Genomic DNA, 12,748 nt, shown 5'->3' on the forward strand with positions numbered 1-12,748 from the left:
AGCTTAAAAGCTAAGCCACCTGTCTCTCAAACTAATGCTTGCACACATACCAAGTTTATAGTACAATTTGGTTCAGCTGCTCAATTTTATCAGCTAGATTTGAAAGGCTGATGGTATATTTTAAATAAGAACAGTAAAAGCAGGTGAAATTACACTGATAGAGCTCTGAGAAAGCACAGCATGTATGGGATTCTTCCTAAATGTGGGGGAGTCACGAGACCCTGCCCCTAACCCTCCTTTTCCCTTGGAGGCCCTGCCCTGCAGCCAAGCTGGAGCTGGACCAGGAAGTCCAGGCCCCTCCACCTGCCTGGGGTTGGGTAGGCCTGAGAGCAGCCCCTGGCCAATTGTCACCATTCCCTTAGACCCTCCGCTCAGGGCAGGTGGCGGGTCCGCGGCTCCCCACAGCTGCCTGCACAGCTCCTACCCTGACCTGGCTCCGGCTTCCATCCTGGGGCACAGCCTTGGGGGCCGAAGAGTGACAGCCGGGGCACGGGCTCTTGGGCCCCCCCACCCTGGGCAGGTGGAGGGTCGGCGACTCCCCAAAGCTGCCTGGGCTCCCCAAGTGGCTCTTGCCCCTAGGCCCCCCCATTCCTATGCCCCTGTCCTGAGTGATTCATGAACAAGGGAAAGTTAGGTGTTCCCCCACCTAACTCGTCTGGAAGGCCCGATCCAGTAAGCATGGAATACTTTCAACATCAGATTAGAAAGAGAGAGAATAAACATGAAAATGATAATGTAGCCTGATGGTTAAAGCACTCACCTGACAGATGGGAGGTCCTGGATTGAGTCCCTCTGCTCCAGTGACTTTTTTAAAAAAAAAATGATATATCCCTATTGGTACAGTTTCAACAGGAGAGACTGAGGGAGCTGCATATCAGAACATCCTATAGCCCAGTGGCTAGCACACTCACGGGAGAGGTAGCAGATCCCTGTTCAAATTCCTTCTCTCTCTCAGGTGGAAGGGGGACTTGAACTGGGCATCTCCCACAACACAGGTGAGTACCTTCATCACCGGGTTAAAAGTTATTAGGGAGTTCAGCACTTTCGACCCCAGCTTCTTGCTAAAACAGCATAGGTACCTACCACCAAGACAGGGTTTTCATCTGAAAATCCCAAGCAGAGGGAGGCACCTGCCTACAGCCTGGACTTAAGCATCTATCTCTGAGAAAGAGGCAGGGCTTAGCACCTCCCACTGGCTAGCTTAGGCAAGGAGCCTCCTAGTGTACTGGTTTTTGTGAATCCCATTCTAGAGATGCCTATCTCTCCCTATTCACAGGGAGGCTAAGTACCAAACTGAGGGTTTGTGAATCCCAGTAATTTTCTTGACATCACCACTCCTTCACTTCTTTGTGTATCTAGCCCCAACTTTACAAATACACATTAATGACGAAGTGTATTAAAAAAATTCTATTGAGTGAATGTTTCCAAGTATAATTTTTCTAATTAGAGCATCATTACCCAAACGGAACATACCTTCATCTTCCCAGCAACTGTTTGTACTTCCTGCTTTTTCACTGTTTTCTGGTAATACTGTATGGTCTGTTGGCAAGTCATCTTCTGGCACACTAGCATCACAATCTGCTGCATCTGTTACACTTTCCTCTTCCACAATATGCAATTTGTCTTCATCATCTGAATCTGAATTTGTTTCTACCACATTATTGTAATTGGTAACTGCATGGAGACAAAAAGCAAAAAATAAATCAACAAAAACACTCAGTTCAGACTATAACTATGATTTCTTTAGAGGCATCACTACAGCACATCCAACATGTTTAGTGTAGGTGCTAAGCAGTTATTGTACATTCTTCTTTTAGAAGCTAGTATACACGAGTTGTGCATACAAGCCTAGATCACACTATACAAGCTCCAAAGAGAATTAATGTTTTAAAACAAATAAACAAGCAAAACAAACAAAACAACAAGCCTAGTGGCAGCTTTACAAAGGAGATGTTACACAACATCTTCCCCTATCATTTGGTACCTGGAAAGAGTCAGAGTTTATGTTTGTTCAAACTGGAGGACATATTATAATAGTCTTGTGGAGAAACGGCTGTACAATGAACATAATAACAGCCATACTGGGTCAGACCAAAGGTCCATCTAGCCCAGTATCCTGTCTTCCAACAGTGGCCAATGTCAGGTGCCCCAAAGGGAATGAACAGAACAGGTAATCATCAAGTGAGCCATCCCGTCACCCATTCTCAGCTTCTGGCAAACAGAGGCTAGGGAATCATCCCTGCTTACTTTGCTTAAGAGCATTTGGTGAGGGACCTGGACAAAGATTTTCTGAAAAATCTACATACACTATATCCACTGGATCCCCCTTGTCCACATGACCCTTCAAAGAATTCTAGTAGATTGGTGAGGCATAATTTCCCTTTACAAAAACCATGTTGACTCTTCCCCAACAAATTACGTTCATCTATGTGTCTGACAATTTCGTTCTTTACTATAGTTTCAACCAGTTTGCCTGATACTGAAATCAGGTTTGCTGGCCTGTAATTGTCGGGATCACCTCTGGAGCCCTTTTTAAAAAATGGCATCACAGTTAGCTATCCTCCAGTCATTTGGTACTGAAGCTGATTTAAATGATAGGTTACAGACTACAGTTAGTAGTTCTTCAACTTCACATTTGAGTTCCTTCAGAACTCTTGGGTGAATACCATCTGGTCCTGGTGACTTATTACTATTTTGTTTATCAATTTGTTCCAAAACCTCCTCTAATGACACCTCAATCTGGGACAGTTCCTCAGATTTGTCACCTAAAAAAAAAAAAGTAATTGTTCTGTCTCCTCCTTGGACTTGATGTCTGTTTGTATACGTAGATGTAAATTAGACAATGTTTTCAGGCACGTAAATTCATAAATTAGTGCTGTTCAGGTCAGGGATGGCATTTGAACCCTGGCTTATTGCTGTCCTTCACACCAGTGCTTCTCAACACTTACAGCAACTCTACTTTGCATAATTAGATTCACTGATCTCTGAAGATAAAGTAATTCAGGTTCAACAGATCAAATGGCCAAATATAAGGATTTGGACAATCCAATTTTTAGCTAGAGCTGAATTTATTATAAAATTTCAAGCTCATAACAAATGAAAAGTCATCTAATGAACTATCAGAATGAGTGGGATATTTTTCTGTATATTTAAGATGTTAAATTAATGCTAGTTAAAAGATTGCAGGTGAGAGTCCTTTAAAGAGTTGTTGTGTGGTGTTTATGTAAATGTGCCAAATAATATCATTACTGTAAAAGGATCCAATTTGGCTCCACTGAGTATGTGAAATTATTGTAACAGGAGTATCTGATGTAATTCCTTCCTACTGCCATTATCCTCTTTATACACTGGAATCAGAATAGAGAAATGTCAGGAAGATACAATTAAATAATTCTGGTTTGGTTTCTATTGTCAACTTAATGTAAGTCTTTTTGTTTTTCTTTTATTAGTACTATCTTTCAAAACTTAATATACATAAAGTGTAATTGTTAGTACCAATAGAATAGAAAGGTCTTAATATGATAACATTATCACATTGTACATACACCAGAATGTGTCTTTGTGGGTTGTCACAGAAAACCTAAAACCATGAAGGAGTGGTTGCACATTACATTTTATGAAAATAATATTATGCATATATGAAATATGTGGTGATCATTTTAAATTCAAAAAGGTTGTTTTGTCATGCTGGTGCATATTTTACATGGAACATTTTTCTTCTGAAATGGAAGGAAATGAGCTAGTGGTTTGCTGATTCGCGGTGAAACTATTTCCTTGCCTAAATGCTTTTTTTAAATGGTTAGAATATTTACTTTTTTTTAAAAAGCGGAATTCAAAAGAGCAGGAATCTAGCCTCCCATTTTAATAGGCAAAATTTCAAATGAGAGAATTTATCTACCTTCTGGAGTGTTAACAGTGCAAATAGCATAGATGTGCAAGTGTCCTAAGTAGTGAGATTACTGCATCATAGATATGATTCTTTTAACCTCTGGAGGAGTATCGCCGGTATAATAACATCTGTAGGCTTATTCATTGATAAATATTTGCCCTTTTTTTAAAATCCCCTTTCTCAATCAAGGTATGTCAGAGCACTTCAAAATAATACATGAAAATCTGCCAGTGATTATTGATATGAGTATGTAGCAGAGAATCTTACACCAAAAAATATAAGTGTAAATAGTTTATACTTTAAAAATATTAAAATTTCAGTATGTGTAACATTTGTTTCTACAGGTTGTAAGAGAAAGAAATAATGTTTTTGAATAGAACAATTATAACAATTCCAAATTATAACATCTCCTCTGCATCTTTAGGACTATATTAGTGATATCTACCTTCATGTGATGGAAATACATAGAGCACTCAATGTTGATAAATGCAAAGTAATTCACATTGGAAAATATAATCCCAACTATACATATAAAATGATGGGGTCTAAATGAGCTGTTACCACTCAAGGAGGAGATCTGGGAGTCATTTTGGATAATTCTCTGAAAACATGCACTCAATGTGAAGCAGCAGTCAAAAAAGCTAACAGAATGTTGAGAATCGTTAAGAAAGGGATAAATAATATGATAGAAAATAGCATATTGCCTCTATATAAATCCATGGTATGCCCACATTTGAATACTGTGTGCAGATGTGGTCACCCCATCTCAAAAAAGATACATTGGAATTGGAAAAGGTTCAGAAAAGGGCAACAAAAATGATTAGGAGTATGGAATGGCTGCTGTATGAGGACAGATTAATAAGACTGGGACTTTTCAGCTTGGAAAGGAGATGACTAAGGGGACATGACAGAGGTCTATAAAATCATAACTGGTGTAGAGAAAGTAAATAAGGAAGTGTTATTTACTCCTTTTCATAACACAAGAACTAGGTGTCGCCAAATGAAATTAATTGGCAGCAGATTTAAAACAAACAAAAGGAAGTATTTTTTCACACAACACACAGTCAACCTGTGGAGCTTCTTGCCAGAGGATGTTGTGAAGGCCAAGACTATAACAGGGTCCAAAAAAGAACAGATAAGTTCATGATGGATAGATCCATCAATGGCTATTAGCCAGGATGGGCAGGGATAGTATCCCTAGTCTCTGTTTGCCAGAAGCTGGGAATGAGTGACAGGGGACGGCTCACTTGATGATTACCTGCTCTGTTCATTCCCTCTGGGGCACCTGGCATTGGCCACTGTCTGAAGACAGGATACTGGGCTAGACGAACCTTTGGTCTGACCCAGTATGGCCATTCTTATATTTTTGTGTACTTTAGTCTGACCTCTGTCTCCTTCTTGGTCATTTGTTCTACCCATGTTTTAGTCTTCTTTGTAAACATAGAACCAATGCTGAGGGAAAAAAAGATACAAACATTTAAAAAATATTTTTGTAATTTTACAAATTAAGACCCTGATCCAACAATCTCATTCGCCTCCAACCCTGATTCATCCCATCCTGTGGAAAAACACAGGACGTGATCATGTAATTAAAGACATTATCATTCTGCATACTCACAAGAGGACCAAATTAAGATTGCCTGGGTAAACTTAATACTGGCATTTCCTAATTTTTGAGTGCTGGACTTTGAAATCTTAACATTCTTTCAACATAATTTTTTTAAAAAAATGTAATTTCCTAGATTTTTAGGAAATCAAACTGATAAAAACAAATTCCATCATATGGAACCAAACTGACCACCACACTGGTCAGGAGCAGGGTCTTTAGATGTTCAGCACAGACATCTACCACTTGAACTGATGGAATCACTGGTGGTAGTAGCAGAAGACACTACAGGGGGAAGAGACACACATTTTGCCCATGGGTTTCACAGGTATTTGCAGACAGCAGAAGAATGTTGTGAACTCAGGAATCCTACATGCTTTTCCAGGTTCTGGAAGGGAGCATTCATTAGTGTTTACAAACCTTTCCAACCCATTCTACCCCAGTCTGCTAGCATGTCTCCCACACAGGGCCAGTGGAAGGATGTTTCGCGCCCTAGGTGAAACTTCCACCTTGCGCCCCCCCACCCGCGGCAGCTCCCCACCCCTCACCCTGAGGCACCCCCCCCGCGGCAGCTCCCCACCCCGCACCCTGAGGCACCCCCCGCCTTGTCTCTGAGCACGCCGTGGCTGCTTCACTTCTCCCGCCTCCCAGGCTTGCAGCGCCAATCAGGGGTGAGCTGGGGTGGCAGGGGTGCCTTGGGGTGGGGGGTAGGGAGCTGCCGCGGGGGGGTGCCATGGGAGGGGGCGCCTCAGGGCGGGGGGGGGAGCTGGGATGGGGAGTTCCCCTGCGTGCCGCCCCCCCCTTGCTGCAGGCCGCCCTCCCCCATGCTCCACTGCCCCAGCTCCCTCCGCCTAAATGCCGGCGGTGACCTGGGCAGCCGAAGATCCGGCCGCCACGGTCGCTGCCGAAGAAAATGGTGCCCCCCAAATCCTAGCACCCTAGGAGACCGCTTAGGTCGCCTAAATGGTTGCACCGGCCCTGCTCCCACAGCCTGTCTCCTTCTGTTCCTGTCTTCCCTGCTTCTATTCTCTTAGCTTGTCCTCATCCCCTATACTCCTGTCCCACACTTCACTGCTCCTGTCCACCCACCCCAACTTGTCACTGTCATGCTCCCTCTCTGTTCCTGTCCCTGCTCCCAGTCTCTCCCCTATTTCACCTTCTCATCCCCATGCCCTAGCCTAATCTTGTCCCCACTCTGCTCCTGATCCCTCTACATTTGAATAGCAGTGCTGCTGCTTCTTCCTTCTCCATGTTCCCCTGGCACAAATAGAGGGATTATTCAAAGCAGAGGAGAGAGTTTCCCTGCTCTCTGTTCTGATGCCTGACACCACAATGGCCACTGATAGCCAGGAGCAGTTACAGGTAAAGCCATATGCAGACCCAGACCCAGAGCATGTTCAGTACAGATAGAATGTTCAGATAATTTTGCTGCCAGCCTTTAAGAAACCTCTATTGAATGTATGCAAATGGCAATTTTCAGAGGCTTTAATTTGGTCACATTTTGGTGGATTGGGATAGCAAAAGGTACATCCCTGATACTAGAACAACTCTTCTGCCAAATTTCAAGTCCTTGCTTCAAAGCATAGAGGAGCTAGAGCTTTTCAATAAAACGGTGGTAAGAACTTTACTTAACATTAGCAAACATGTATTCTCCCTTAACCTCATTCTTAGAAGTGGACAAACCATTTTTGCTTAAAATTTCAAAAATAAAAATAAATAAATGAATAAATTCAGCCAGCGGCATAGAAAATTTCAGCCCAAATGGTTTAAGTTTGGAAAAAAAGTTTAAGCAACTTATAAGCACGAGGCAACCTTAACTATATGCGGTGCCACCAGCTACACCTATACTGCTAATAAAAGAAAACCCTGTGTAGGAAAGAGCAGACAACTATAGCACTGAAGGCTTGAGAAGGGAGAGAAAGTGCCTTGGTCACCTCCCTCTCCACAACTCAAACACGGATTTGAGGAGTGACACTACACTACTGGGAGGAAAGTGGGGACATTTGTTTCACCCTAACCTCTGACTTCATGTGGGCCTGTGACTCAGCTTCAGTGCCTCTGATAGAACAGGCCACCTGGCCAGTTCCTGCCTGGAATAAAGATTGGGGCATGTCTTGAGGATTCTTCTCCAGGAAAAATGAGGAAGAGGGACATGCAACAGACAGGACCAAGTCCCACTCCACAGTCATTGCATTGCCCTACCTTTTATGTCACTGACACTATAGCTTCAGACGCCTTCAGCACATGCTTCTGTTTGACACTGAGGTAGGGTCAAACTGGGATTTGGAGAGGGGACTACTGATAAGAGTGGCATTGCTGGGAGCCAAAATAGAAACAGCCCCAAGAGAAGGTGGATTAGTGTGTAGAGATGAGACAATCAGACAACAAAATCAAATTCAACAAAGACAAATGTAAGGTGCTTCACTTAGGTAAGAAAAAATAAATACACAAATATAGAATGGGGGATAGCTGGCTTTGCAGCAGCATTGCTGAGAAGGATCTGGGAGTTGTGGTGGATCACAACCTCAGCATGAGTCAGATAGGCGATGCTTTTGCAAAAAAAAGCAAATGCAATTTTAGGATGTATTAACAGAGGCATAGCATGCAAGACAGGAAAGGTGATAGCACCATTCTACTTGGTGCTGGTTAGGCCTGAGCTGGAGTATTATGTTCAATTTTGGTCACCAATGTATAGAAAGAATGTAGAGAAACTAGAAAGGATCCAGACGTGAGTGACAAAGATGATCAAAGGGATGGAATGCAAGCCATATGAGCAAAGGCTGAAGGAACTGGGTATGTTTATTTTGGAAAAGAGGAGATTAAGGGGGGACATGATAATGGTCTTCAATACTTGAAAGGCATCTATAAAAAAGTTGGAGAAAAGTTGCTCTTCCTTGCCACAGAGGACAGCACAAGAGACAATAGGTTCAAACTACAGCATAGCAGATTTAGATTAAATCTCATGAAAAACCTCCTGTAAGAATAGTGCGACAATGGAACAGACTGCCTAGGGAGGTTGTGGAAGCTCCTTCACTGGAGGTTTTCAAAAGGAGGCTAGAAAGCCATCAGTACTGGATGGTTTAGACACAACAAATCCTGCATCTTGGTAGGTGGTTAGACTAGATGACTCTTGTGGTCCCTTGTAAGCCTAGGACAACCAAATTTGCATGACAATATGCAATTTATCATTTGTCACAGATATGACCACTACATGACTCTAGGCTCTGTAAATAGTACAACTTCCGAGTCCACTTTTGAAGCACACACATTATATAAATGTACACATATCCTATCAGGTCTCCCACCATTAGAGTACAAGACTGTTACCATAAGGATAGACCTATGATCTAGTGAAGAGGTGTATCAGAATCTTAATTTCTCCCCCTCTTTTTTTTTTTTTTAAAGTTTGTCATCTTTTTTTTTTTTTTTTTTTTTTAAAGTTTAAAGTTTTTCTAACATATTTCGTCTTAAGCTTGGGAGTCACTGAAAAATTCCGATTTGAGTTTTCCCAACAATATTAACCAAACACTCTAAATATAACAACTGCACTGATATAGGCTTGAAATAGCACTTGATCTTTTTTAATATTTAAAATTAATGACAACCTGCCAAATGTAAAAAAAATTAGAGAAAGGAATGTGTGTTTACCTCAATTTACATATAAGTAGTAAACAAGGTTCTTGAGACAACAAGAGGGAGACAAGGTAAATTGGCATTTGAGCATACACAGGAGAGAAGAGCATGGGGGAACCCTTCACCCTACCTCCAAAAAAACCTCTACGTTACCTTCTTTACTGTTTGAATAAACTTTGCTTTTAGGGGTACTATTCAGAAGAATCCACTTCAAAGGGGGACTGGACTATAAAAGTGCAAGGCAAAAACACCCCAGTGGATCTCTTGCTCTTTCACCAAAGATGACAAAGGAAACAGCCCTTTGAACTCTGGGTGCAGATCCTGACTTGGGAATTTGGTCAGCTATGTTGCTGGGAACAGGTGGCAAGGATTTTACCTTGAGCCAAGTCTAGTTTGTTACATTTTAGTTACTAGAAAGCATTTTCTCTTTCTTTCTTTCTCTTGTAACCATTTCTGACTTTAATGCCTTATACATGTACTCATTTAATCTCTCTCTCTTTGTAGTTAAATAAACTGTTTTATTCTTTAATTAAAACGAATCCAGTGCTGTGTTTAAACTGAATTGTTTGGTAACTCCAATTAAAGTAGCACACTGTTGCACATTGACCCTATACACAGGCAATGAACCCCTATGATGGGGTGTCCACACCACACTAGCCAGTAAGGGGTTAAGAGAGCCTTAGGGAGGTTGTGTGAAAAGCAGCCAATAGGAGAGGGGCTGTGAAGAGCAACCAATCGGGGCCTAGCAGGCCCATATAAAAAGATCCACAGGGCAGAGCAGGGTGAATAGCTGCCTGGATCTCAGGGAGGGAGGACTGTGTCTGGAGTAGGCGGCAACCCAGCAGCACCTTGGACAGAGCACTGCAGGCGGGAACCTGGGGAGAAGAGAAAGGGGTCACCCGACAAGGGGAAACCAAGGCTGGGGGAAACCAGTGTCTACTGGAGTATTGCTGGCAGGCTGCAGCTCTACACAGACACTCATGTGTGACCTACATGCTGTTTGTGAGCAGTCAAGGTTCCATTAAGGCCACTGCATAGGCCAGTGACCCACTGGTCAAATGCCGTCGGGGAGACTGGTACCGAAGTCCAGTGGCATATAGGCTGGGTACCAGTGGTGAGCCTTGAGTTGCATATAGGGTTCCCCTTTGGACTCAGAAGAGGAGTCCTCTCTTGGTGACCACAATGGAGCGGTACCCAATTCTGCCACCATGCAGTGCTGGGGGTCTGAGGACGGGCGGGAGACCGGAGATGGTCGGGACACTGAGATCAGGATTGGCTTGTTTCTAGAGGATGCTGGGGTTGGGGGGGGGGTCTGGTGCTGGGAAGAAGCCCAACACCCCTTGTTCTTTCCTGCTTCTGGAACTGGAGCTGGAGGGTGTCCCATTGGAGGTCTGGGAGACTGGGAAAGAGAGTTGGTCCCTCGCAACTTGGAAACCCCCTGGAGTCAACATAAGTCAGACTGCTGGTTCCATGGTGGCTTCCAAGTGTCAGTAGAGGGTCCTGCACCAGACTCAATGCTCTAAGCAGAGTCAACAATGCTATCACAGGCCCAGGAGTGGAAGAGTGGCCCAGGTCTCTCTGCACTGCCTTTCCCCTGCTTGTCTTTCTTCTACACTAGCAAGACCCCTCGGTTAGTGCGCTGCTTTTTGTGTTTCTTCCTCGGCACCGGTGATGGTGAATGGTGCCAGGAAGAGCTCATTGCTGGAGGAGTACTTCACACCAACGCTGAAGTGCTCAACCCCAAATCGGAGTGACTCGGCTCTGAGGGTGGCTTCCATAAGGATAGCCATCAGCCAAATGTCTCTGGCTTTTTTAGTATGAGGTCTGAAGTCCTGACAGATCTGGCCTTGTCCTTCATGTGAGTTTCCCCCAAGCACTTCAAGCAGCTGGAGTGTGGGTCACTCACAGGCATAGGTTTGCCAAAGGAGGCACAAGATTTGAAACCTGGGGATCAGGACATACCCATCCCCTGGGGTGAAGGAGTCCCTGAACAACAGGAACTATCTATTTACATTACGTACAGTAATACTAATTACAAAAACTATATACACTAAAGTATGATAACTAAGAACAAAGTTAGAATGCAAAAAACATATGCATAGTTTGAGTGCTGTATTTGGGGGGGGGGCAAAGCGCAGGTGCGCATGCATGCACACACACCCGTGCATTGCTGAAGCCAGTTCCCTTGGCTCACTGGCTCGCCTCCCGCCTGGAGTAGTACCTGGGCTGCCAGTGATGGTGGGGGACGGGATGAGACAGGACAGCTTAATGGGGGAGCCCAACTGCTGCTGTGGTGACCTGAGCACAGGAGCTGCAGTCACCCTGGCGCCAGCTGCTGCAGTGATGTGGCTGCTCTGGTGCCTCCCAGTGCTACTGCAGCCGCCTCCCTGCTGGGGCTGCTGCCGCCAAGGGGATGCCACATGCTGGGTTCCTGCTTCCCGCCTGTTGCTGAGATAGCAATCCAGAGCAGCAGCTCTATCCTGTTCCCCAGCCCAGCCCAGCCGCAGGCTACTGTGCTTGGCCTGCCAGGGGAGAGAGGTGCAGTGTGGGAAGGACAGAACCCCTCCCCACTCCCACCCCACAGGCCGAGCAAAGCTAGCCGTGCAGGGTAACTCGGCGCTTGCAGAAATCGGGGGCAGAGGGAGTTGCAATCTGTTTTTTGGGGAGGAGCAGTGTCCCCCCTCCATCCCATCTAACTATGCCTATACCAAAAACAACTGGAAAGAAAACCTTGCTGAAGCAAGAAGGGTTGTAATAGCAACTGTCATGCCAGTAAGAAGGAACTGAGAGGGTGCGTGACTGGCAGCACACCTTATACCAGTGCATGAGCGTGCGGCTCCAGATGGCACTAAAGCTGGCTCGACGGATACCGCTGAGGGAAAAATCTTTGGCAATGGTGTATGTGGCACACACATATCTAACGTGGAATGGACATGAAGAAGCACTTGAAGAAGAAATAGTTTTCTCAGCCCCAGGGGAAATAGCTTTTTTATAGAACAAAAAAATGCAGTTAACATGACTTATGTTTTAAAACACTTGATATGTGAGTTTTTACCCTCCAGTAATCTCTTCTCTACCTCACTGTTTTGAGGTTCTATCAATTTGCCTCACATCTGTTTTCCAGCCAGTCCCAGACTGATGATTTCTCCTGTCGAATTTTAGGTTTTCTTCACTTGCAATAGTAACCAATGGCCACATGCTAATATGCGTCTAAATCTTACTTCTCCGAGTTATTTTGTTGCTGTTTTTAGTTAAGCATACAGGTACAGCTACATGTACATATTACTGTCAACATTCCCATATTGGCAGTGAAAAACAGTAAAAGCCAGTATGATACAGCTGAAACAAGAAGCAAGAGTTCTGCATGATCTTTCTGAATTTCTTCAGTTAATATCAGGTTATTATAATGTGGGCTGAATTAATGCTTATTAATAATCAAATGCTAAAGCATTTATGGAATATAAATATTTTTACTTTATAAGCTATACAATTCCAGCATACACTGAATTTTCAAGAATACATGCACTCATTTTTATTTAAGGTTGACCCTTAATTCATTGGAGTCTGTAAATGGTTCTCAAATACATTACACTAAAAAAAAAAAAAAAAGGGGGGGGGGG

General features: G+C 43.7%; 1 protein-coding gene across 3 annotated transcripts in view; it reads right to left on the reverse strand.

The window, feature by feature from the left end:
* The window catches only part of ZEB1 (zinc finger E-box binding homeobox 1), a 198,682-nt gene that overhangs the window by 48,504 nt on the left and 137,430 nt on the right, over positions 1–12,748 (reverse strand). For 2 of the 3 annotated variants that reach the window (XM_034760134.1, XM_034760136.1), the window contains exon 2: positions 1,474–1,674. In XM_034760134.1, the coding sequence (XP_034616025.1) occupies positions 1,474–1,674 (201 nt within the window). Of the gene's footprint in view, positions 1–1,473; positions 1,675–5,274; positions 5,333–12,748 lie in introns of those variants that run through there. The other variant, XM_034760135.1, reaches the window with a different exon arrangement.

Source organism: Trachemys scripta, chromosome 2 (genome assembly GCF_013100865.1).
Source record: "Trachemys scripta elegans isolate TJP31775 chromosome 2, CAS_Tse_1.0, whole genome shotgun sequence".
NCBI lineage: Eukaryota > Metazoa > Chordata > Testudines > Emydidae > Trachemys > Trachemys scripta.